This window comes from Thamnophis elegans, chromosome 6 (assembly GCF_009769535.1).
Source record: "Thamnophis elegans isolate rThaEle1 chromosome 6, rThaEle1.pri, whole genome shotgun sequence".
NCBI lineage: Eukaryota > Metazoa > Chordata > Lepidosauria > Squamata > Colubridae > Thamnophis > Thamnophis elegans.
The window spans coordinates 26064995-26092530 of NC_045546.1; the positions used below are offsets into that span (position 1 = coordinate 26064995).

Genomic DNA, 27536 nt, shown 5'->3' on the forward strand with positions numbered 1-27536 from the left:
AAAAATGAGGCTAGTAGTATAGAAAGTTTTTTTTTTTAGATACTGATAAAAATTATTCAATATAACCACCTTTCTATTTAGAAATGGAACTAAAGTAGATTTGTAATATTTCAGGCTGAAATAACTTTAGATTGATCACTGCTGAGTAAAGATGGGTATATGTATATGTAGAGCATCAAACCAACAAGTATATAAATTCTAATTAGAATATAATAAAAACCCTTTATGTTAAATATTTCATGTAAGAGGGATAGGTAAAAGAATTATTATATTACACTATAAGGGCAAATTTGTGCCTGAATTGTAGCAATGGATAAGTTTGATATATCACAATCTGAATTAGTCTTTCTTTTTGGTATAGGCAAGGAAAATAATTTCTGAGCAATTTAATCAGATTATTTGGAGTGCCATTGGATATTCCTCCTCCCCCTCTTATTTATGCAGAGTTCTTTCTCCTCTTCTGGTTAGTTTGATGCACTGGTTTTTTTAAGGCAAATTTTACAGCTCTATTCAGTTTTAAATTTAATGAAAAAATGTATCCTGATATGGCAGGTTCTTTATAACCAATCTGTGAGATGGAATTGGCAAAACCTCAGAAAGTTAGTTACACTTTCTGAAGACACAACACCATCCTGGGTCTGGCATATTTTTAAACTCATTTTCAGAATATATGCAGAAAAAGTTATTATTGGAAATAAGCCTACATTTTGCTATAATGTTTAAAAATTTCATATTTCCAAAACAGCATTCCAGCTGATTTGACAAATAATGCAATAAAACACAGTGTGGCTAAAGTAAAACCAGTAGCAACCTTTACTTACATTAACCCATGGATGCTCAAGCACTTGCAAAGCTGAAAATCGCTGTTCTATATCTACCTGAAGCATCATAGTAATTAGTTCCTGTAAAATGAAAATATTATACATTTCATAAAGAATTTTGCAAAGATGATAATAGCAAATACAACACTGAATACATTTGAAAAGGTAAGATACAAGGATGCATTTTAATGTATAAAGCTGATAACTGAAAAGTTTATGAAAAACCTAAAAGTTGGGAAATCATTTGAAAAATTCAAGATAGGGTTGGATCTAAGCATGGTCAAATATATTTGTAACAACATTTTATGATTAATATCAACTTAATAATATCCAGAAAACATGCTCATTAATTTCTCAAGTCCTTATATTCAGTTCTTCAGTCTCCTGTAGAAAAGTATCAATTCCAGTATAACACTACAATTTTTTTTATTTTTCATCTAATTTATACATTTTTTCTAAAATCCAGGTTCTATTCCTGGGCACAACCAAACAGACTTGGATAGAATATTTGTTACCTGCCCTTGATACGAGGCCTTCAAAGTTAAAATGTTTTCCTTCCAGATACTGTAATAAGCTTTAAGGGCTTATACATCTCTGCATGCACTAAGAACTGTAAATTGTCTACAGCTTTCCAGAAAACTAAAGCAAACCATTATAGTAGAACTATTGTCCCAAATTATAGTAAATTGGAATGCTATTTAAAGCATTGTTTATATCAATCACCTATGTAATAGAATTGTGCTTCATATCACAAAGATTGTGTTAAGTGTAGGATTTCTTTAATAATTCTGCAGATGTATAATATAGTAAAATGAACAATGCAGAGTACTTGTGATGAAGAAGTATCAGATGTATGTAGATTTAGACAGGGCTCGCAACTTGGGGGTCCTCCTGGATCCACAGCTGACTTTAGAACACCATTTGTCGGCTGTGACCAGGGGGGCATTTGCCCAGGTTTGCCTGGTGCGCCAGTTGCATCCCTACCTGGACCGGGAGGCGCTCGCAACAGTCACTCACGTCCTCGTGACCTCAAGACTGGACTACTGCAATGCGCTCTACATGGGGAAGCCCTTGAAGAGTATTCAGAGACTTCAACTCGTCCAGAATGCAGCCGCGCGGGCGATTGTGGGTGCACCTCGGTACACCCACGTTACACCTATCCTCCGCGAGCTGCACTGGTTACCGATCAGTCTCCGGATACGCTTCAAGGTGCTAGTCGTAACTTATAAAGCCCTTCATGGTATTGGATCTGGGTACTTGAGAGACCGCCTGCTGCCAATTACCTCCCACAGACCCATTAGATCTCACAGGGTTGGCCGCCTCCGGGTGCCATCTACCAGCCAATGCCATCTGGCTATTACCCGGGGGAGGGCCTTCTCTGTGGCAGCTCCGGCCCTCTGGAATGAACTTCCCGCAGGGATTCTGACCCTCACCTCTCTCCAGGCCTTCCGAAAAGCCGTCAAAACCTGGCTTTGCCGGCAGACCTGGGGGTGATGAGTTCCCTCCCCTCTCGACATGTATGGTTGTGCGACTGTTGCCTATTTTTATTATTTGTATTTCGTTTTTATGTTCCCCTTTTTCCCCTTTTGAATTGTTCGCCGCCCTGAGTCCTCCCGGAGAAGGGCGGCATACAAATAATAAAATTCTATTCTCTTCTATTCTATTTAGTAAGCGATCAAAAGCATAGGAGTGTTACCAATTTAAACATGTTTAGTACAGAGATATAAAGAAATGCTATAATTAATGCTATGTTTGTGATATGAAGCACGATCATATATATATATATATATATATATATATATATATATATATATATATATATATATATATATATATAGTGTGTGTGTGTGTGTGTGTGTGTGTGTATGTGAGAAAACTTTACAGTATGTTGCATTAGAACAACAAAGATATGGGTGCATAAAGAAATTTTCTAAAGTAAAGAAAAAACATTTTGAATATACCTTTGCAGAGTCAGATACATTATCCCAATACGGAGATGGAAACTCTACTTGTCCCATCAAAATCTGATCAAAAAGAACTTCCTGATCTTCTCCACTTCTGCATAACAAAGAAATAAAACTGTCATTCTCTCACTGCTCCTAATAAACTAAAGACAAGCAAAAAGACAAAAAGCTTTTTAAAATGCTGCAAACTATTTTTGTTATGCACTGCCATAAGTGAGGTTACTTAAGCAATCTGAATACCAAAGCAAATATTTATTAGAGTCAGAGACCAGCATAAATATGAATACCAAATTTGAAATTTAAGGAAAAAACAAAGAAAAGAAGACGAGAATAAGAAAAACCTCATAAAGCAGTCAGTTTTACATTGGAATGGTTCTGACATTTATAAGCCCTGCATATTTCTTGTTTCCATTAAATACAGTTTACACTGTAGACAATTCTGTTAACATAGTACTCAAGTTTCTGTGAAAAAAAGAGATTTCCCCTAGTATTTAAGTCTTAGTAACAATATGTTCCTCCGCTGCTATTTTATGTTTTACAAATGGAAGGAGGCTAGCAGCCAATATTACACCCAGACAGGGGGGGAAAAAACCATATGGGATAGAATAGTTAAGAGATGCATTGTTAAGAGATGAATAGAAAATCATAGTCCATACCCACGGAATGGAGGAAAACCACACAGCAGGATGTAAGTAATCACACCAGCTGCCCAGATGTCCACCTTCAGGCCATATCTAAAATTGATAAGGGATTATGGTTAGGAAACCAAGAATATATGATCTAAGGGAAATAAAGGCAACAGAAAATGATACATTGGCAAGGATCTTCATTAAATTAAATGATCTCATCTGAATAAAAGCTGTACTTTATATCACAGTTGTATAATATAAAGACAAACTTATAAATATAAGATATCAAAATTCAACTTCGGTATGGTTTCTATTTAAAAGGACATTGCTTAATCATATGGGGGAAAAACAGCTGTCCATCGAATCTCTTCTACCAAGTTAGTTTACCCAGTTTCTGCAATGATTTCTGGAGCCACATAGGTAGGAGTTCCACAAACTGTGTAAAGAGGTCCATCTACTATAGTGGCCAGACCAAAATCTCCCAGTTTCAGCGACTTGCTTCCATCTTGGTGCTCATAGACCTGAAAACAAAAATGCAATTAAATTATGACAGAAATATGATCTTCTCTTAATAGCCAAGCTTACATACTTCAAGGACGCAGATCCTACCATTCTCCAGCGTACTCATGTGTGAATCTGGAGTGAGGAAGAAAGACAAAGACAAAGTAGCGTGGAGACAGCGGAAAGGGTTTGGAAACTAACCAGTTTTCAGTTTAATGAACATCAACCATGAAACAAAATATTATAACTAAAATATAGGGGTCCAAAGCCAATAGAACTTTTATGTACACAGTTCCATCTATATATGATCACAATTTTGGCATCGTGTCTAGTCCTTTAGAGACTGTTTTATTCCTGGTAACATAGAATTTAATTAATCCAAGCCAATTCTTAAAAACATTTTTGGACTAGGGAAAGATGTTCAGTTTAATTCCCTGTGTGTTTAAAATGTGACAGTAGAAATGGAAGGAATCTTTGGTTTTCAGAAAGTCGGTTTTGTCTGTTTTCTATGTGACTTTTTAAAAGTAATGTTCTTTTAAATTCTATAGATTTTTTCTCTCTTTTATAATCTACAGATTTTTTTTAAAATTATACTTAAAATCTACAATCTTAACAATATTAAATCTACAGATTTAAAAATATTAAGTTTAATATTTAAGAAAACTCCAAATCATTTATGTAGTGGCACAGGATTTTATTTTTTACTTTTACTCTCTTTTCTGCCACAAGTCATGGAAGTCTTGATAACATATTTGAAACTTCCCCATAAAAGGGTTGGGGTTGGGTAAATCACACAGAAAAAATGCAGCTGCCATGTGCTTATAGGGAAAACCATTTCTGTCCACTGCTATAAAATGTTACCATGAAACATTTCATTAAAGTAAGGGTTAGGGTTAACCTGTGGGAAAAATATGGGCAGCCAGGCAATTACCTACAGTTAGAACTAATATATCTTTTCATTTCCACTGTTACACAAAGGACACAGGAGGCTATAAATTTTATTTTCTAGAAATGTAATATTTCTATCACGTTTCAATTTCTATTTAATATTTAGAATAGAATAGAATAACAGAGTTGGAAGGGACCTTGGAGGTCTTCTAGTCCAACCCCCTGCCTAGTCAGGAAACCCTACAACATTCAGACAAATGGTTATCCAACATCTTCTTAAAGACTTCCAGTGTTGGGGCATTCACAATTTCTGGAGGCAAGTTGTTCCACTGATTAATTGTTCTAACTGTCAGGAAATTTCTTCTCAGTTCCAAGTTGCTTCTCTCCTTGATTTCCACCCATTGTTTCTTGTTCTACCCTCAGGTGCTTTGGAGAATAGCTTGACTCCCTCTTCTTTGTGGCAACCCCTGAAATATTGGAACACTGCTATCATGTCTCCTCTAGTCAGTGGTGGGTTGCTAATCAGTTTACTACCGGTTCACGGGTACACATACGCAATGCTTCTGTGCATTCTGGGTGGGTGGGCAGAGCCTCCCGCCACCGCCACTACCAGTTCGGTTGAACCAGGCCAAACGGGAGCAACCCATCTCTGCCCCTACTCCTTCTTTTCATTAAACTAGACATACCCAGTTCCTGCAACTGTTCTTCATATGTTTTAGCCTCCAGTCCCCTAATCATCTTTGTTGCTCTTCTGCACTCTTTCTTAAGTCTCCACATCTTTTTTACATCATGACGACCAAAACTGAATGCAGTATTCCAAGTGTGGCCTTAACAAAGCATTATAAAGTGGTATTTACACTTCACTTGATCTTGATTCTATCCCTCTTTTTATGCAGCCTAGAACTTCGCTTTTTGGCAGCTGCTGCACATTGCTGGCTCATATTTAAATGCTTATCCACTAGGATTTCAAGATTCCTCTCACAGTTACTACAATTGAGCAAGGTACCACATATACTGTACCTGTGCATTTTGTTTTTCTTGCCTAAATATAGAACCTTACTTTTTTCACCATTGAATTTCATTTTGTTAGATAGTTTCCAAGTTTGTCAAGATCCTTCTGTATCTTAAGCCTATCTTCTGGAGTGTTGGCTATTCCTGCCAGCTTGGTGTCATCTGCAAATTTGATGAGTTGCCCATTTATCCACTCTTCCAAATCATTGATGAAGATGTTGAAGAGTACTGAGCCTAAAACAGAGCCCTGGGATACTCCACTGCATACTTCCCTCCATGTAGATGCAGTTCCATTGAGGACTACGCATTGAGTGAGGTTGGTCAGTCAGTTACGAATCCATCTGGTGGTGATGCTGTCTAACCCACATTTTTCTACTTCATCTAGTAGTAGGTTATGTCTTTCTATTTCTATTGAACCATCATACAAAATGAGATTAATATAGATTATGGAATGCAACACATTTCAATCTACAATTGTGAGAAGCTAAACTTATTTTTCAAGTGTCCCTTTTGAAAGAATATATGCTCTATGCTTTTGTTTTGAAAACACCAGAGGAACTTACACAAGAGTCATAATGAAACTGTTAGCAAGGAAACAGCCACAACCGTTCTAATATCAGAGGCAAAGAGAATAATGTTTCCTAATTTGCTTGCAATAAAAATAATGTAAAGACTCTTGTTAGAGGCAACTATATCATGAAACATATATTCTGAAATAGTAATATTTTTAAATATAGAAATTTATTATTCCCTCCAGTTAACTGATAACAAATTCATGCGACCAGAATTTGTCTTTAGAAAACATGCTATGCAATTGTCAACACAAAGCAATGGCAACACCAAAATATATAAGAAAAGAGAAATATAACTGTAGTAAAAACATATGTATACTTCTGATTGTTAACTAATAAGAACATTAGTGGTGGTATTCAGCCAGTTCGGACTGGTTCAGGCAAACTGGTAGTGGCGATCTGCTGGTGGACCTGGCACTATGCTGTCCTATTTAGCCATGTTTTCTAAGCCATGTGTAGGCAAAGTGCATGCACACAAGTCCATACACAGATACGGAAGGTGTGTGCACAAGTGAAGTGAGTATTCGCACATGCTCACATTTTTGGTGCACGAAGAACCGGTGGTAAAATTATGTGAAACCCACCTCTGCGGAACATGTTTACTGATGTAGCAGATCTACCACTATACTATTAATTATTTCTCAACATTTTTAATAACACTTCAGATATTTAGCAATGCCTATGTCAGGGAACATCTAATGAATCTTACAAACTGTTTCTATTGGCCATTACTTTTTAATAAATATTTTCATTAAAATTTCTGTGTAGCTAGGATTAATGGAAACTGTAGAAGAAAATATTTGCAAATCTGAATCACAATTGCATAAGTTACCAACTAAAAGAATTCATATTTTCCATAGTTGATATTTTTCCTAAAGATTTTAAAAAAGAAAACTTTGAATGAAGAAATGTAGAGATTTATCTTTTTTCCTATACATATATATAATGAGGAAGACAATATTGCATGTTCTAAATCTTTGACAGGCGCACAATCCAGGATTTGCCAGATATGCTGGGACTACAACACCCCAAAATCCCTGCAGGGATGGAAATGACTTACTGGAGAATGTAGGAATTTACTATCTGATGGATATCAGATTGAATACTATAACCTCAGCAAGAAAGATTAAAATATATAATCAAGGCTGAAATAAGAAACAGTAATAGATTCACTATCTGCCCTGTCAAGATCAAAGGATGTAAATGATCATTTAAAGTTCATCTTTGTCAGAAAGTAAGGTCTTTACAAATTCTATTTTCCTTTGAGCCCTGAAGGCCAATTAAAGAAATGTGGATTAGTGTAAATTACTTACTATGTAGTGCTTTCACTGTTTTAGCTAAGCAATAAAACAGTGTAATTGTACAACACTAATTGAATCCAGCTACATGTAATTGTGTGCTCCCATATGCATCCTATTATTCTAAAGGCTATCCATATTTTCTAAGCTGCTCTGTGATCACTGCAGATGGCAACAGTCAGAGAAGTTGTTCTCCTGGGATTATTATATGGCTATAAAGCTATCCCATGATTTGACAAAATAATCACACTAAATAGTAGCAATTATGGAAAAATGTTCCAATTAAAATGGAAAAACTCAGCTTTCCAAATGAAGTGAGCACCGACTATTACAGTCTTCCATAAACAACAGACATTCCAATTTTCTATGTCAACTAAAAGCTTATTGATTAATGCATATTTTGAAATATAATTTAGTAATCTCCTTATACTGTGATGGTTCTTTGTTTTTAAGAACAGGACACACCACAGCATAGAATTTAACTATACAAAATGTGCAGCTACAGCACAGACCTATTGTAACACACATTTAACACACTATTGTCCTTCCTGTGCACTCTGATCTTCCTCATCTATCAATTGGCAGGCTTAAATCAGTGTCTCTACCCCTCAGTTTGACTGTGGTTTTCCTTGACAAAATATACATCACATTGTGTCCAAATGTCCATCAAGAGCTTACACCAGCCCAACATAGACCATTCTGTCCTTGAAAGGCTGGGTGGACTGGATATTAACATTTGAACTACTGTAAGTCCATGTATTTCCCATACGCTAAATAAATAAACATGTAGGTGTACATTCTTTGCGTGAAATAAAATTATGGACTAAGATGGCCTTTGGCTCAATCCAGTAAGGCCATTTTTTGTTCTAATTATGAAAACTATTTTAAGCTGAAAGGGTCCCTAAATTGACTGAAATTTGAGATAGGTGATTGATAGATGATTGCTATGAATTAGATGTATCAAAATCTCTATCACCACTTAAAGTTTTACTTACCAGCAGATTTTCAGGTTTGATATCCCTGTGAACAATGTTCAAGGTATGAAGGTATTTGATGGCACTGGCCAGATTGTACAGCATCCCACTGGCATCCCTCTCTGTATACTTATTTGTGGAGGTAATAGCATCAAAAAGATCTCCTCCCTGAAGTAAAATGAATGTAACATATTAGTATAGTCCACTATGATTCAGGAGAAGGTTCATAATGATCGATAGCATTTTTTTCAGGACATCTTAGAATTCCCATTCTTAAAGATAAGAATCAAATCTGCAGTGGACATTCTATATATCTATAAATGACGAGATTAATTCAAAGAATTCACAGTCTAGCCTAGGAAAAAAAATGTACTTCAATTCTTCATGGATTCTGTCATTTCAGTTTGCCATTGGTAGTAGCCATTCAGTAAAATTCTTATACTACAAGTTCACATTACTTTAAACAGTCATTCCAATATAATACATATTGTAAAACTTTTGCTAATAGTTAGAAAGAGGAAAGGAAATTAAGATGTAAGAAGGTAAAGGTAAAATATTTAAAGTAAACAGGGAAAGGTTAATGTTCTGTTATGACCCTAATGCAGGGCTCCCCAACTCTTCAACTTATTGACTCCTCATGAAGCTTCAGATTGTCTTATCTTTATTTATTAAATTTGTTTCCTGCCAATGTCATCACAAGGCAACTCAGATAGTTTGCTAACCCCCAAATAATAATGAAAACAGTTTAATAAATATCACTGAATAGTACAACTACTGCTAATTGTACCAATAGTAAGAGATGTCTATTACCAAACACTAACTATGTGATTTACAACTCCAAAACAACTGGAGCACCATTTGAAAACCCAAAGGCAATGACCAAATCACCATCAGTCAACTGCAAAAGGCAGCTTTACTTGGAACAGCTTACTTCCTCTGACAATGCCTTTAATACCATCAAACATTATCTATCTATCTCAGTTTCTTCAGAAGGACTCAGTAGGTGGATTAAAAAAGCCAAATTCAATCTAAACATATGACATACCATAACAATAATATGAACCCCTTAAACAGTTCCATAAAGCCTAGAGTAGAGGTGTCAAACTCACACCAGGGTTGTGTTTCACCTTGGGATGCTGGGGTGGTTGTGGCAACTCAACCACTCGTAGATGCTCTATTTTCAGCTGGATGGCGTCCTGCAGCCCTCTGCCAGCAAAACAGAGCTCCGGGAGATCACGTGGCCCGCCTGGGCTCTTTTTTGGGCAAGGATGACCTCATGCAGCCCTCTGCCAATGAAAACAGAGTTTGGGATGGCCACGCATGGCCCACCCTGGCTTTGTTTTCAGTAATGACAGCCTCCTGCAGCCTTCTGCTAGCAAAAATGGCAGCCCGTCCTGGCTCCGTTTTCAGCAGCAACAGCCTCCTGCAGTCCTCTGCAAGTAAAAACAGAACTTGGGGAGGCTGCGCCCTCCCGAGCTCCATTTTCACTGGCAGAGGCACCGCGGGCCAGTCCTTTGCTGTTTCCAGGGCGGCCCTGCCAGCCGGATCTAAGCACCCCATGAGCTGGATCCGGCCCATGGGTTTTGAGTTTGATACCCCTGGCCTAGAGGGTCAATATTGATTGCTTTGCTGAACCCTGCCCTAATGTGCTAATTTTGCAAATAACCTAATTGGATATAATTCAACATTTTACTTTCATCTTCAACTTCCCGATTTCAGTCATATTCAGTCATAATGTTTTAATAGATTACTAACTATTAGCTAGTCAATGATACTGTTTGAGTTCTTCACTAACATTGCACTTTTCTGGAAGCATGACAAACTGGAAACAGCCTTTAATTAAAAAGGGATGGGATAAGATTGAAGAACAAACCTTATCACTTTTCACCATAAGGCACTGACATCCGGAAGAACAATGACCAATTACTTATTTACTACCTTCCAAAAGAAATGCTATAATATTCCCTTTCTCATGGGAAATTGAAGTTAGTTCCTTTGAACAGCAGGAAGAAACCCTACCATAAATCATGCTTGTTAAAATAACTAGGGCAATGCAAGGCTTGCATAATAATTTAGTCCCGGTATATACAATGGCAGCTTGCCAGCAACCAAATCCTCTCTCACCTTTCATATTGACTACTTGAAATTTGTTTTTATTTAGATTTCTGAAATGCATTTTTTACATTTAAGGAAAGAAAGACATGCCTGGGATGAAAACAGAATGTATGCGCAGCAATGGGACCCACTCACTGTATATTAAGTTTGTTGTGACCAATGAAAGCATAATGTTATTAACTAAAGTTTGACATGCCGGCAGTCCTCTCCTCTTGAAAACCTTTGCCATTAGAGAATTTAATTTACATGTTAAGCCTTCAAAAAGCAGCCCTTAGCAGATGGTTACTCAGCTGTAAATGGGAATAGTGGATGGATTATTGAGCAAGCTTCCAACAATACTTGTTTTACTATTTGAAAACGAAACATATAACAAGATTTATTCAAATTTAAACATGCAGCCCCATTATGGCATTCTCTTTTGGGGCAGGCTGGCACAAGTAAGCAAAGCACAGAAAGGGAATACAAAATAGTAAGGCATAAAAGTTAAATCCATAAATTAAGAAAATAAAATATAGCTATATCTTGTTTACACCAATGGCATCCACTATACCTCTCCATATTTTTGCATTTCTGCGGAGAGGAAAACCAGGAACTTATTTATTAGGGGGGAAAAAATCTTAATTCCAGTAAAGCATCCCAAACATGCACGTCTTCATTTAAGAATCCAATTTGTTCTGTGAAATATTATAGGGGAATGTATATGCTTTAGATCACATAGCAGCCTTCACTTCATGGTTTAGAGTTGAAAAAGACCACAAGAATGATCTAATCCCGTTTCAAGCAGACAAATCTTTTTTGTCCCCTAGCTATCTCCCTCCATTTCTGTCCTTTTTTATTACTATGTGCACAAAACAACAATCCCATCTGGTGACACAGCTTCAATCACCTGCTGCCTTCCAACAACTCTGCCATCTGAAGCCTTCCCTGCAGAACTACCCACCAAATGATTAAAGGAAACTGCTTTGAATACCTATCAAAACTTTTACTAGCATATAACACTAAATCTTTTTCAACTCTACAAATTTCCTTCTGATTTTGTTTGGTTTTTCTTTTGCCACTTATCAATCCGCATGGCATCATAATCAGTTACCTTCCAGGTGGCACTTCCCAAATATTCCTTGGTGACTTTGAAAACAGGGGAGCTACATTCCTAACTGATACTAATTGAGTCATTACCTACATACATAACATCAGACTCCTGCAAAGGGTCGGCAGGAATATAGATTAGAAAATCAATTTGGTTACTAGTGCTGGGTAGATCAATTCTTACTTCTATGCCAGGGAATACTCTCTGGATTTAAAAAAAATGTGACAATCAAGAAGAAGACTAACTCCATTTCCACAGAATCTTTATATTATGTTGTAACATAAGTGTAGGCATGCAAAGGTATGCTGGAACACTATGCGAATCAGCTGTAATCACTTACCATAAGGTCAGAGGTTACAACTTGTTAACTCTCAGCACTAAGTAGGGGTCAGAAGTTTGCATGCTGACTCTGCAGTATTAACTAGGGGTCAGAAGTTTGCATGCTAGTAAAAGATTTATTTGCTGACTATGGGCATTCTCTAGGTTCAGAGGTCTACATGGTAGTAAATGAGTTACCATATACCATAGACTTGTACAACCATGATTGGTCCACATAGACCATGTGACTCCACCATTCCTTTGTGTATGCTCAATAAAAGAGTCATCCAGACTATGTTCTGGGTCGTCTCATCCCGAGAGAAGACTCGTGTCCGTGTCTTCCTTCATCATTGGCCTCATGGGCGACCCGCAGAGAAATCGCAATATTACTAGCAGCAGATGTGGGTTTCTGCCAGTTTGCCCCGGATCGGGCAAACCAGTAGTGGCAGCGGTGGGAGGCTCCACTCACCCACCCAGATGCTTCTGTGCATGCGCAGAAGCATTGCACAAGTGAGTGCGCATGAGTGAACTGGTAGTAAAATTAATTGAAACCCACCACTGACTAGCAGATTTGCCACTACAGCTGGACAGTGTCTCTCCTCATCAGGATATAGATGAGAGTGTGAGTTTAAAGCAGGCCAAGTTTAATTCCAGTTCAATCTTTGAAAGTTCACATCTGTACAATCATAAGGAAAATACTTTTCCTGGTTAATTTTCTAGTGTACATGGCAATCTTTTCACAAGCAGAGTCTGTTTCAAGCCTATATTGGTATCCTCAAAAATTGGTTTACTTATTTATTTTATTTCTACAGCCATCTCAACTAGTGACTCTGGGTGGTGTACATCATAAGACATAAAAACAATTAAAATAGTATAAAGTACAGTGTTTCCCTGAAAATATGACCTATTCCAAAAACAAACCCTAGTCCGTTTCATGCCTTGGCCTAATATAAGCCCTATACCAAAATAAACCTAGTTAAGTCCTGCCCACCATCTAGTTGTACGAGGTGGTGCAAGGTTCAGGCATAAAAATCAAGCTAGGGTAGGGGTGGAGTGGTGGAGTTGCCCAATTTCTACTGCAGTTGCTTGTGGCCACTTGTAGCTGGATGCCACGTGGCGCATTGTGCCGGTGCAGCTGCTCATGACAGGATACCACATGGCTCATCATACCAGAGCTACTGCTCACAGTAGAACACCGCCAGCCTCATCACGCCGGTGCTGCCACTCATGTGCATAACAACACACCACATCATGCAACCTCCTGCCATGTGTGTGAGTACCGAGTGTGATGAACCTCATACCATTCTGCTGCGAGCGGCAGCACTGGCGCAACGAGGCTGGAGGTGTTCTGATGCGAGCAATGACACTGGTGCAATGCACCATGTGATGTCCAGCCTCAAGTAGCTGCAGAAGCCATGCCAGTGGCATAGGCATGACAAGCCTTGTGGCATTCTGCCCTGAGTGGCGGCACCAGGACGATGATGCTTGTGGCTTCCTGCTACAAGTGGCCAACAAAGATGTTGGGCAGTGGCATGATAGGTGTCAGGGCATGGGAAGCATAGCTGCAGTGGTCCTAAGGTAAGTGGGTAAGGCACTGGTGCCTATTTTGGAGACAAAAAGTCTTATTTTCAGGGAAGGATGGTATATGGCCCCAAATAAAGCTGTCACTATGGATATTAATGCAATCAGGAAACAGGGTCTTTAACATACTTGTGGCTCCAGGTCCAGGCACATCATCAAGTTTTTAATGGTTTTATGAAGGATCAACAGAGTTGGGGTCATCCTGATATCTGAAGGGAGAATATTCCAAAGGGCAGGGACTATGGCAGAGAAGACACATTTCCTGGTTCCCACCAACATTCTTTGGCTGATGGAACCCACAGTATGCCCAATTTGCCTAACTAAATTGTAGACAACTAGACAGGTAGACAACTAGGACAGGATAATCCTTTGGATAACCTGGCCCCAAATCATGCAGGGCTTTAAAGATGATAACCAGGACCTTAAATTGTACCTGGTAACACACTGGCAATCAATGTACTTACAAAACAGTGATGTTATTGCTGTTCACTCATTTTGAAATCAATATAATTTACCATCTATTCACTCTTGGTCACATCTCTTCTTATTTTACCACATACACTTTTTTAAAATTCACTTTCCCATTCAAGTACTTTTGTACTTTCTCCTAGTACACCCAGCTTCCATTTTCATCTAACAACATGGGGAGAAAAATGTTCTTACACATACAGTATACATTTTAGCCTCTTTCAACAAACATTCACATTTTACAATAATTGACAAAGTATCCCTACAATTAGATGAATATTTACAAGTTACTTCATCCATTTCCCGTCTTTAATAAACTTTCTATTGAGGAATAGTAGATCTTCTTTGCTCCATGTTCATACACATATTTCTCTACACTGAAGCTAAGTTTAGAATTCTGATAAAAGGCTAACAAACTAAGCAGCAGCAGATAAATGTTCACCTGTACTTACTTTTACAAGCTCCATGACAAGATACAATTCAGTGGGCATATCCATTTCTTCAATCAGGAGAACAATGTTGGGATGTTTGACCCGTCTTAAAATAGAAACTTCATTCTGAATCATATGTTCCTGCATAAAAGGACAGGAATATATAAATATATATGAAAAGAGAATGGAAGAAAATGATATAGTTGCTCCAGGACCTTTGCCTTATTTAATGGGGTAAGTTGTTCTTCTAATTTATCAAGTCAGAGGTCATGACTATAGATGCCATAGGCTAAATAAAATCAATGTATTCAACTTCTGGTTTTCTTGGCAGTGGTGGCTTGCCAGTATCTTGTTTCTGAGGCTGAAAGAGATACTGATTGACCCCCAAATACTCTCACTAGCCTCTGTGCCTAGGGCAGGCATAAACTAGAACCCATAGCTGGCTGGAGAATTCTGGGAATTGAGATCCACGAGTGTTAAAGTTACAAAGTTTGAAGGCCTCTGTTCTAATTCATTGACTTAATCACTACACTAAACTGATCTTCTTTAATGGGGCATCCAGGCACATAATGGACATGAAAGTCAGTATTTATTAAGAGTTTTAAAACCCTCAGTTGTTGCAAGAGTCAACGACTATGCTGAGGCTGAGAAAATGAATATCAAAAATAAAACAGAGGTAGAAGATTTAAACTTGCAAGTATTTCATTTAGATTTAAGCTTGCCTATATTTAACATGTTCTGAATATTTGTCTTTTAGTATGGCTGTAAAGAATTACACTTCCAACCTTTTAACTCAAAAATTATATATAACAAATCATGTTTTCCCAAGCAAAAAAAAAGGAAAGGAAAATAACAGCTGCATTTCTTTAGACATTTTAGCTATTAATATTTTTCTTCCCCGGACTTCTCCAAGCCAACGTATTATGCCTTGACCTCTCATCCTTCCTAAACTGAACATCTTGTTGTTTTCATGTCAGGTTTCTCAACTCACAAAGTTTTGTAGTACTTTGCTTTTAACCCCTAATGAAAAATCTAAGTGGTCTGGGACCAAACTGGTCAAATAACTAATTTTTTTGCATATAATTCTGCTTGAGAATCAAGATCTATCTCAGGACCCCCCCAGATTCTTACGTAATGGCAATATGTAAAAGGGCCTCTTCTGTGGCAGCTTCTCACATCTCATGCATCTGCCCTATCTATCTATCTATCTATCTATCTATCTATCTATCTATCTATCTAATCTCTATCAGATCTACATTGCTTCTTCATTGCTTATTTTACAACATGGTAGCCTTTTTTTAAAAAAACAGAGTTATGTGAGCACTTCAGAATATTTTAGAGACCATGAGTCCAGATTTTCACTGATACTTATATCCTGTCCAGTTAAAACATCTGTGAGTGGTTTAGAAGAAAAAGAATAACACACCAATCACATCAAATCAAGACTCAACAATAAGTATAATATGGCAGCCCATCCATCATAAGCCAAATTGTCTTTCAATAAAACTCTGAACACGGCTGTTTCCTCCATGCATTTGGGTTAGGAGGGTAGGCAATGCAGCTTCATCACTGGAGGGTCCCATGTACCTTGGGCAACATGGATCATTGCTTCTATTGTTGGATTTTAATATTTCTATGCCAACCAAAGTCACTGTTGTGAGATGGGAAGTGTCAGTCTTATTAGGTAGACCAGGCCTGGCCAAGTAAGCTAATTCTGTTTTATTATAAAGCTACAATAATATAATCTTGCAAACCTGGAAGTACAATTCCCTTCTCCTTCACAGCCCAAAAAACTAGGGTGGGGGAGTTGTATTCTGAGCCTCTTGCCCTACCCACTATCCAACTTCAGGCTATGCTGTCTCTTACTTGATTATTCCCTTGGCAATTTCTCTTCACCCAACCTTCCAAGATCTTTCCCACATACAAGAAGCTATATCTATTATTTAAATAAATGGATAAATAATGGAAACCATTAAAACATACACCAAAGTGCACAATTAAATAAAATGCCCAGTCTTCACTATTTTCAGAAATATCAGCAGGGTAGGGGCCTCCTGTAGCTACCATGGGATGTGTGTAGCAAATAGGAAAGGCACCATCAATTTTTTCAGGTCCAAATCTCCCTGATTTGTTACCAAATCAGGTATCAAAAGCTTCTCCTCATTTATACACACACAGGCCAGGGAGATTACACTTGAAAGAAAGAATTCCTGATACATCTTGAAGACATGATGTATAAGGCTTTATACATTAAAACAAACACTAATTTAATTTGAATTTAATGTAAATGCAGTTGGATATTTATAAAAAAACATGTGAGGTAACCAGAGTTTGGATATTATATTAGAAGAATAATTCATACCTGCTAATATCTTGGCTGCTGAATATTATAATTATACATTCTGGGTCATTTTCAAAGGCAGCCCTATGCAGACCATATTATAATAATCTAACTATATCGGCTGATGAAGTGTTCATAGAAGTTCACATGTAGCCAAGCTCATATTACAGGGACTCCCATTCATTTCATCAGTTTCCACATGGCCAAATAACTCCAAGATAACATCACAAGAGATTATTCACGTCATCACATTAGATTCCAATTGATACGTAATTCTGAGTCAATGTAAGCTATTTCTTCTATAAAGAACCTTGTGAACATGTCACGGTGCCCTGCCAGATCCTTGCTCCATCTGTTGTTCAGCAAATGTTGGACAACTTTTTTTAAAAACCACTAAATTGGAGTGCCTGCAGATTTGATCTAATTCAAAAACCGAACATAAGATTCCTCTGAAACATATGATACTCCACTGAGGATCTCAATACTTACCTTTCCTCTGCATTTACTTTTCTTAATGATTTTCAGGGCATATTCTCTACCAGTTGACCTAACAACATTCAGAAGAAGGAAGAAACATATTAAATACATTTACCCAATAGTGACAACATTGTACAATTTAACACACAACCTCAGATTATTTTGCAGAGCAGCCTAAATGTATACCTTAATAGAAATGACTAGAAAATCTACAGAAGAAAATAACAACCATTTTAGAAAGTTTCTATTTTGTTACTGTGGCAAGCTGCTGTGAAAATGAAGAGATATAGGATATTGATTTAAATAATATAATGGCTAATAGAAATGAAAATATTAAAGAATAAAATGAAGTTTAAATTCACTGTTTAAAGCAAAGGCTTAGGAAAAATAAGAAGTCCACACATGTTTTATCATATTGCACCATTGCTTAAAAAAAAAGGCAGCATAATTCCCTGAGCAAGGCATCATTTCCCCACTAGAGGGCTCCTTAGCATAGTATAGTTACTCAGAAATAAGACACTTCATCATCAAAAAGCTATCTTTATATAGATTACGATTTGGAATCATCATCATCATCCTTCTCCCACCCCCATATTTTTCATCCTAGGCTTGTATGTTCAACTTTTATTTTTTTAAAAATCAAATTTCATAATATTATCAGTTCTAGTGATACCAAAATATATGCAGATGCTATTTTATTCTTTGCCTCATTAAGTGATAATAAATTCTCCACTCAACCTCCTTTTTCTTTACTTTCCCTCACCTTAAAATATTACACTTCAGATGTGATCAAATATATGACAAAACTTTGGTAGGATCACCTGAGCTTACACAATTCCATTGAGTGCTCAGGAACGACATATTTTCTTTTTCTTTTTTGCTTTGTTAAACCATTTCTTAAACTGTGACATGAAGCTTAGAGTAGTGTGCTTAAATCTCTGGGGTTGCAACTTCATCCCTGACTCAGGTTATTCTGAGGGACAGATCCTTCCCCACAGATTGACAGGCGTCAGTAGAAAGGAAGAATATGAAAGCTGCCTTGAACTTCTTCAAGGAAAGGAAGAATGAAATGCAATAAATCAATTCTACCCAATCCCTGAACTGGAACAGAATAACTTCTTTATTTAATTATACACTAATCTATACTGTTTAGATAATTCTGGAAAAGAACACATGTTTCATTTGCCTGTGATTGTCTTGGTTGCTTGTGATAAACACAGCTTATCCCATCAGGCCAGGAATCTTTTTCATATAGCAACTAGTTTCTACACATATATTTCTGCTTACAGAGGGGCCTGTGTACGCCAACAGTTGCTACACAGGACATTTTTCTAACATGACCAAAATGTTCCTAAAGGGAAGAAGTGGGATTTCTCCCCCAAATCCCTTTTTTACCAAACAGTTGATGGAAAAACAGCTATTTCATGTTGAGTTGACTCTCGGCATGCCATATTTTATATATTACTAGTTAATAACCCGGCATTGCCTGGATATTTATTTATAGGAAATGTCTGGACCAAATGTAATTTCTAATGTTAGATTATCTCCCTTACCAGAAGAAGCCCCTTTGTGGAGTATTGTCCAGGCCTGCAGGCCAAACCCGGCCTGCGAGGTACTTAGATCTGGTCTGAAGGGCTAGCAATAGCAATAGCAATAGTAATAGCAATAGCAGTTAGACTTATATACCGCTTCATAGGGCTTTCAGCCCTCTCTAAGCGGTTTACAGAGTCAGCATATTGCCCACACAGTCTGGGTCCTCATTTCACCCACCTCGGAAGGATGGAAGGCTGAGTCAACCTTGAGCCGGTGAGATTAGAACCGCTAAACTGCAGATAACAGTGGCCTGCAGTACTGCACCCTAACCACTGTGCCGCCTCGGATCGGTTAGGGCTGCCCTGGAAACAGCAAAGGACTGACCTGCCGTGCCTCTACCAGCAAAAACAGAGTTCAGATGGCTGCAACAGCTTTCTGCAACCTTCTGCCAGGGAAAACAGAGCTGGGGAGGGTGCACATGGCCCTCCTGAGCTCCGTTTTCATTGGCAGAGGGTTGCAGGAGGCCGTCACAGCCTCCTGAGCTCCGTTTTTGTTGGCAGAGTGCTCAGGCAACCACAGGCGCCCCTGACACGAATGATATTGAGCTGGACATACCCACCCTGGCCACGCCCACCAGGGCACCAAGGTCAAACACAACCTTGATGCGGCCCTCAATAAAATCGAGTTTGACACCCCTGGTCTAGTGTTAGGAAATGCTTTAACAGTAGTAAGGGAAAAAGCTTGCTCACCTTTCTATACACTCTTTTACAATGGCAAAATTTCCATCTCCTATAGTCCGACCAACTTTATATCTCTCTGCTATTGAGGCTGGAACCTGGAAGCCTTCATCCAACACTTCTGAAAAGAATTGTTAGTAAGCTTTATTTGTGGGAGAAGCAACACATATGTGACATATAATACATATTTTACCTACACCTATACGGCTTAAGATAATTGAAACCATCCAGGAATTTTGCAAAACAGAAGAACCATATTGCTGATACTGTCAGAAAGTTTCACAATATTAAATATCAAGCTTACAGATGCTGGACCCATTGCTTGTATCTCATACACATTGGTGATCAATTCACAGACATAACTATTTCATATCAATGCTGGATTACTTCAACACACCATAATTATCTACAAAGGAAGTCTAACACTCAAGCACTTATTTTATTACATCCTGTAGGCTGACAGCAACACAAACTTGCTCATGTGATAACTCCTATTTTCCTCCTTTTGTATAAAATATTTGGTTTTTAAACAAGTATTCTGAATAATGTCACTTAGAAATTCAACCTGGACACCAGATGCTTAAAAAACCATCAAAATTAAATCAAAAAAGGGTTATTGTACTTTAGCAGCCATTAAAGAATTCTTTTTCTTCAAATATAAACTCAAGCCATAGACCGTCTCTTAAATGAACCATGTTTAGCTTTTTCTAATCATAATAATTCTCTATTTTATTTTAGTCCTTTAAAATTCTGCTCTACAATTAGTGGAATAATTGAACTGTCCTGGCCAGATAAATTCTTGTTTTGTTTTTGTTAAGCTTTCTCAATTTGATTAAAGAGACTTTTTTTATATAAATTGAGACATAAGGGCCACAACCCAGCTTCTGGGGAAAATCTGAGGGCTGCAAAACAGACGGGGCCACAGCACAATTGTTAGCAAGACAAGGCTGCATTTGGGGTTTCTCTATTTTTAGCTGTTTAGCAGACCTATAATAAGGCTTACACTTACACACTATTTCCCACCTCAAAAAGCCTAGAAATTGTGTTATTTGTTTTCAGTAACCATAGAGCTATTTTATTTATTAACTTTATTGTGATTTTGTGCAGTATTCAATATACAAAATTTAAAATAAAACAATCCATGCAATAAAAAGTATCTACAAAGAAACAACTACCATTTCACAAATCAGTCAACCCAAAAAGGAGTCCAATGCCCATTATAACTTAAAGTTGGGAAAAGAACCAAATCCTGAGGGCACATTTAAATAAGATTAGACTGAGGACTGTGCAAACTTTTGGAAGAATAGCGGTCCAGAGGCCAAATGCTACGAAAGAGAAGACCTGTTTCTTGGGTCCCATTCAATGTATTGCTTATCAATGGCATCCAGAGCATGCTGCTGAATCATATAAGATGGACAACAACTGTGAAACACAGGTGGTTCCTCAAATAACCAAGCTCTGTGCCATGAAGAACTTTATAAGAGACAATCAGCACATTGAAATGTACTGAATGCAGCTTCCACAGTAAAGGTGTTGCATGGACATAAGAAGGCATACCCAAAGTAGCCTACAGTATGTTGCTGTGTTCTGGACCATCTGCACTTTCTGAGTGGTCTTCAAGTGTAGTTTCATATGCAGTCCATTGCAATGATCCAAACACAAGGTGATCAAAGTTTCTTAGGGCTGCACATATGCGTGCAGCTGATTCGTTAGATGAACCTGTACAAAGACTTTCCCAGCAAATTGTCCCTTGTTTATTCAGTAGAAACTGTGATACCAAGTGCAACCCCATTCAGGACTAAGGATGGAGCACATCAAGATATGGGTGGTCCAAAAACCCATAGCTACTTGGTTTTGTCAGGGCAGAGCTTAGCTTTTTCCTACAGATTCCAGACACAGGGAGTCAGAATAGGCAGGTTAGCCTGGGATTGAAATATTCATCAAAAGACTGGTGATACCTGACATTAAAGTCACCCACAAGGAAAATGTGATTCCCTACACTTTTTAAAAATTGCAAGATGGCCAAGATATTTGCATATATGTTCTGAGTTTGATTATTTAAATTTGTTATAGCCACCTATTTCAGTAGATTCTGATCATCTTACAATCAGTTTCATAGTACATTGTTCTTCCAACAGTTTATAGTTTACAGCAGCAAGCTGAATGGCTTTGATTACAAAGGCTATTGATGTATAATTGGAAGATCTGAAAGGCCAGTTTGGAGACCAATGATTTTGAAGAAGGTCTATCTGTGTGGTCATTGAGACAACACTAGCTTAATGGCATAAAACCAACCAGTCAATTTATGAGTTCTCATATCTCAATTCACTTTCAAAAGAAGACATAACAAGGCAAATCTTCCCATTGGATAACCAAGAAAGAGCCCTGTCTTTGAGAAATTGGTGGATAATTTCTTCTTATTCTGAAAAAATTAGTGAAATAACCCACCCATTTTTTTGACAAATCAATGTGATGAATTTCAAATGACTATTTTTGCAAGCTTCAGATGAGATGCCTAACAAACTTTGTGAATGTAGTTAAGGGAGGTACAAGGGATGTTACAGGAGACATTCCTATATCTAGGGAAAGGGAGAAGCATGAGAAACAAATTAAAGAATAATTTACCCTTAGTTATACTGGACAAAAGTTGTGCAGGAAAGTTACTTGGGTAGGATTTCAAGATTAATGTCATGCTCTAAAAGTTTGATAAACTCGGCAAGAAAAGAAGAAAAAGAACTACTTAGATTTCTGTATAGACCTGTCTGCTACAAATTAGAATTTCTCTGGCAGAATCTCAAAATAGATGTTTCATGGAGTTCAACTTATATATCATAAGAAAATTATAAATAGCAATAACATACTCATGCTCACCTTAAACACTGGAAGAAGCCTGAAATTATATAGAATTCACTAGCAAATAAAAATGACTTAGCAGCACACACACAAAAAGGAAAGGTTAAATGCAAGTCCTGGAGAGAATATATTTAATTATTTCTAAAGAAACAGCCATATTTTTAAAAAAACTGAAACCTTCTTTCATGCAATTGGAAATCTCTTTTTGCTAGAAATACCAACCTTAATCTGAATCACTGCAAAATACAGGAACCCAATTTTCCCAGTTTCAACCCATAGTTTCTGCCTTACTTCCCATTTCTAGTTCTGCTTCTACTTTTTCAAAGGAGACAATTTTTCTCTCCCTAGAAAATTTATCTCCCTTTCTGGGCTATTGATTTGGTGATGAACAAGAACCAAGGCCTCACCTATGAATGAGGACTGTTAATGTCTGCAATCAATGAAAGATCCAAACTAGGATGCAGACTAGCAGTCACAATAGTTCAGTTCACATGAAATTATTATATAATCCCTCATATTTGTGGCCTGTATATAAAAGGTTTAGTCAATAACTAATGAACTTTCAAACCATAGTAATTAAAACTTCTAGAAACAATCTGAACTAGAAAGTTAACCAAACTTTGCTTTGTCAAGGACATGTACTCTCATACTTAGTATATGACAGTGATGTCCTCGTGTGCCGAAATCGTTTGTGCACACGTTTCAGAGTGCGCTCATGTGCTCATACCCACAATATACTCCACATACTGCACATGTGTGCATGATCCCCCGTACTCCCTCTGCCCTCCCATGCATGCATGTGAACCCCCACGAAACCCCATGCATGTGTGCATGAACTCTTGCCCTCCATCACACATGCACACTTTTCTCCCACATGCACAGCAGAGACCCAAAAATCAGCTGGGCGGTGAAAGGCGCACACGCATGTGCGGTGGAGCTGAGCTGGGCGATGGCTCGTGTGCCCTCGGAGAGGGCTCCATGTGCCACTTATTCACCATCATGGGTATATGATATACAGTAGAATATTTTGACTATTAGAAAAAATGGAAAATGGCTATGGATTATTCAGTAACACATAGATGCCAAAGACAGTTCAATATAAAATATCAATTGTGCCCTAATATCAACAATCTTTCTTTAACTTTTAGAGGCAATAAATCATAGACACCTTTGTATTATCACTTTTCAAACAGAGGTGTTTTATCTGTTTATATTACCTTCACCAGGCCCATCGGTTTCGTCCATCGAACTGCAGACTTTGGTAGAGGCTAGTGAGGTAGAGGAACCACTGTGCTGAGAGCTCTGAAAATATAGAATTGGGTTGGAGAAAGATAATTAAATATGGTTTCAAGTAAGCTAGATTATAACAAAAAGCATCTAGAGGGACTTCCTGATCATCTGAAATGATTTTTTAAAAAAAAAATGCTTCTGTAACAGTCTATTCCTGAATACCTTCAGAAACCATTTTCAATTTACTGCTTATTATGTAAAAACATGTTATGCAACATTTTCTTTCCTTGTTAGCCTCACCATTTTTTTAACAATTCAGAGCATCTCTGTTAAAATGCTCTATCATTGAAAATGTATTGCTCTGTTTCTCTCAGTAATCCACCATTTAGGATTTGAGTCACCAGTACAGGTTCATTTGCTTTCTTACCTGTAAAGTTTGCTACATGAATGACTTGCCATAGCAGAAAAGATGCTTATTCAAAAGGTCTGTTAATGTTTCTCATGCCTTCTTCATAAGCCAGAGAGGTGCCAAGAGCCATTAACAAATTAAAAGTAAAAAAAAGAGATTTTGTCTTCTCACCTTATTTGTATATAGCCTTCTAATATCATTACGGTATCTTCCCAGTCCTTGAACCATACATCAAATTTTAGCATAAAACCTGGATATGCACCAAAGAAGCTGGTGGTCAGGAAGCCAATATCAGGCCAAGCAAGTTATTATTTAGTTTGCATTTCTGTTAGGTAGATCTTGATTAGGAATTAATACTCTGTCTGTACTTATCTATTATATATTTAATTAGCTATCAATGTGTACATGTATTTTAATATAAGTATCAGGGATTTACCATTATCTATTTCTCTGTTTGTATCTAATGTTCAAACAATGAATCATATGTAAATGGTTTCATACATTTATTTGCACTCTTGCTATATATGCATACATACAGTATATGTGTGTCTGTGTATGTGTTATGTATTAGAAAGGGTGAAGTAAACTATATATATGTTGTTGCTCCATGCTTGGCAATTTGGTTGCAAATGTTTTATGCCCATTCGAGGAGACATCTGTCAGACCTGGAAGCCCTCTTTTATCCTTTCGGATTTCAGGCCTGCCACTTTTTACTGTGGAGAAATGGGAGGGAGGATTATACAGAGTATGCGCGATGTGTAGCCATAATAACATTCTTTCTCAGAAAATCAAGGTCGCTTTGTTCCTGCACCTGGACGGATGTGGATGGGAGGAATCTTTTTCCATGGCAATAAATGATTGTACCATGTTATGGATTTGTGGTGTTGGGGCAGGGTCTTGAACTTTCAACTGGCTGGGAAAACCTGGAAGCTTTCAGATTTGGGTTTTCACAGATGGGTCAATATGACATCTGTAATAAAATGGAACTTTGAAGAATCTCAAGCCTTGGAGTTTTCTTTTGTTGGGGGTGTTATTTGGAATTCTGACATTAACCTGAATCTCTGTATAATACACACACACACACACACACACACACACACACACACACACTTTCATCTTTAGTATGGTTTGGATTGTGCTTGTCTGGGGGGAGCACTGGCCTTTAAATATCTTTCTGAGTCCTGGTCTGATTTCAAGTTATGTGACTGGCTGGCTGTAGTTGCTGAGTCATAGCCCTTGGTTTGAAGTACTGTTTCTGTGATGTAAATTATTGCTGGTGTTATTGTTCAGATGTCTTCTGATGATGTCATGGTCTGGTTTTGGGTTGATTTGTTTGGCTGCGTATGATGTGGTCGGTCAACTAAATCAATCCAAAACCAGACCATGACATCATCAGAAGACATCTGAACAACAACACCAGCACATCACACAGACGGTACTTAAAGGCCAGTGCTGCCTCAGACAAGCACAATCCAAAGCTCACTGAAAATATCTCCTCGAATAGGGGCGAAACGTTTGCAACCAAATCTCCAAGCTCAGAGCTCAAACCAACAACATAACTGCCAACCCAAGCTACTAATATTCAGAGACATTTCAAACCATATATAAGTATATTTATTTACTAAATACATTAGTTCAATAGGACTTTTTGCAGACTTTTTCTTCAAATCTTGGGTTTAATAGCAGCTTCATGCCCCTTTTCATTTATATATAAGATTAACATATTTTCCTTATTGTTTTTATAGCTAGCTCACCTAACTATATACTTTTTCAAGAGGCAACAAAATATTTGAGCCTGGACTGCAAAGTGCCGCAAACATCAAAGATTTAAAATTGTAAAGTTTTCTGTATCTGGTTGCTACCATCTAGTGGTATTTCTAAGGTTCATAAATTGTATGAATTTATGAATAATAATAATAATATTAATAATATATTATTGTAATAATAATGCTTCTTATATCAAATTGTTTTACTACATAAGGATATTATCAATAGATTCTTAACTATAGGGAATGAAATTATAGATGTTTTCAACTACTTAAAGATCAGAGGCAATTATAGTACAAAAGAAGGTAAAATTTGTTCAATGTATACTTACTGCAATCTTTTGACCTCTTTCTTCTAAGAACTCTTAGAGTTGCACTCATTATGCCTTAATCTCTATAACTGATATGACTAATATCTTCTTGTGAAAGGAAAATTTTACTTATCACTGCCTTCTCGTTTCTACTTTTCGATGACAACTCTGAACTAACTTCATCTATTCAACATACAATATTAACAGATGGCTGACAACAGTTTCTTGGAACAGTCCAAAAACTGCAGAATGCTCCCCAGTGGCCAAATAAGTGGAGACAAAGAGATAGTCTAAAGATTGGCTTCAACTAGTATGATAAGATTCATAGATGAATTGGGACTATAAAGGCCTGCAATTTTGCCCAAATGCAACATATTCTCCAATTCATTATTTCCAAACCTAGTGGGCCGAAGACTGAGAGGTCCAGAAAGTTGAAGTCCAACACATCCAAAGAATATCAGGTTGAAGAATTCTCTACTGCTCTGATACTTCTTTTATAATATTAGTAAGATATAAAACAAGACAGTGGAAAGACATTCCCAAACTATTAAAAATATCCAAGCATCAAACTCTCATGATAGCAATGAACTTTTCCTGGTTTTGCACAAAGAAAGCAGATATTTGCTGCCTGATAGGAACAGGGTGGGAATGTACCAAATAAATTGAGCATTTGTATGGGGAGTCTATAGTAAAATCCCAGAAAGGAAAGATATCTGATATTAATTACCATACAGCTTCACAGTAAAAAGACATAAATTTCAAGTTTGCACATATTTATTTCTGTGTTTGTTTCAATACATCATTTAAAAATAATACACATCATAATGTAATTAAACAATCTGTAGTCATTTATAAGGTTGATGTAGCTCTATCACTTTCAATCACTTTACAAAATGGATTTCACAGATTTTTAATCTTAAGGAAAAAAATTGAATACCATTTAAAAATCAGATTATCCTGCTATCTTTGATTTCAATGTATAGTTACTTTTCAACAGTGTTAATAATACTGTTCTATTAATATTAATAAAACTGAAATACACACTTTCATATAAAACTCTTTTCATTTTTTTAATGGGGTTATTTAAATATTGACACTGATCATTGACTCTTATTAACTTAGGCACATGCAGGCCTAACATCCAAAAAACATAATCTATACAAATATGATTGTTTTTATATACAATCATTGAATTAGAAAGGATCTAAGTGGTCATCAAAT

The 27536-nt window shown here is 37.2% G+C and overlaps 1 protein-coding gene across 3 annotated transcripts in view; it reads right to left on the reverse strand.

The window, feature by feature from the left end:
- DCLK1 (doublecortin like kinase 1) overlaps positions 1-27536 on the reverse strand; it is a 169706-nt gene that overhangs the window by 22587 nt on the left and 119583 nt on the right. For all 3 annotated transcript variants that reach the window (XM_032220086.1, XM_032220085.1, XM_032220087.1), the window contains 9 exons: positions 23817-23901; positions 19759-19867; positions 17489-17546; positions 14680-14799; positions 8680-8826; positions 3802-3935; positions 3442-3519; positions 2783-2879; positions 822-902 (listed from right to left, as the gene is read on the reverse strand). In XM_032220086.1, coding sequence (XP_032075977.1) covers positions 822-902; positions 2783-2879; positions 3442-3519; positions 3802-3935; positions 8680-8826; positions 14680-14799; positions 17489-17546; positions 19759-19867; positions 23817-23901 — 909 coding nt within the window. The remainder of the gene's footprint in view (positions 1-821; positions 903-2782; positions 2880-3441; positions 3520-3801; positions 3936-8679; positions 8827-14679; positions 14800-17488; positions 17547-19758; positions 19868-23816; positions 23902-27536) is intronic.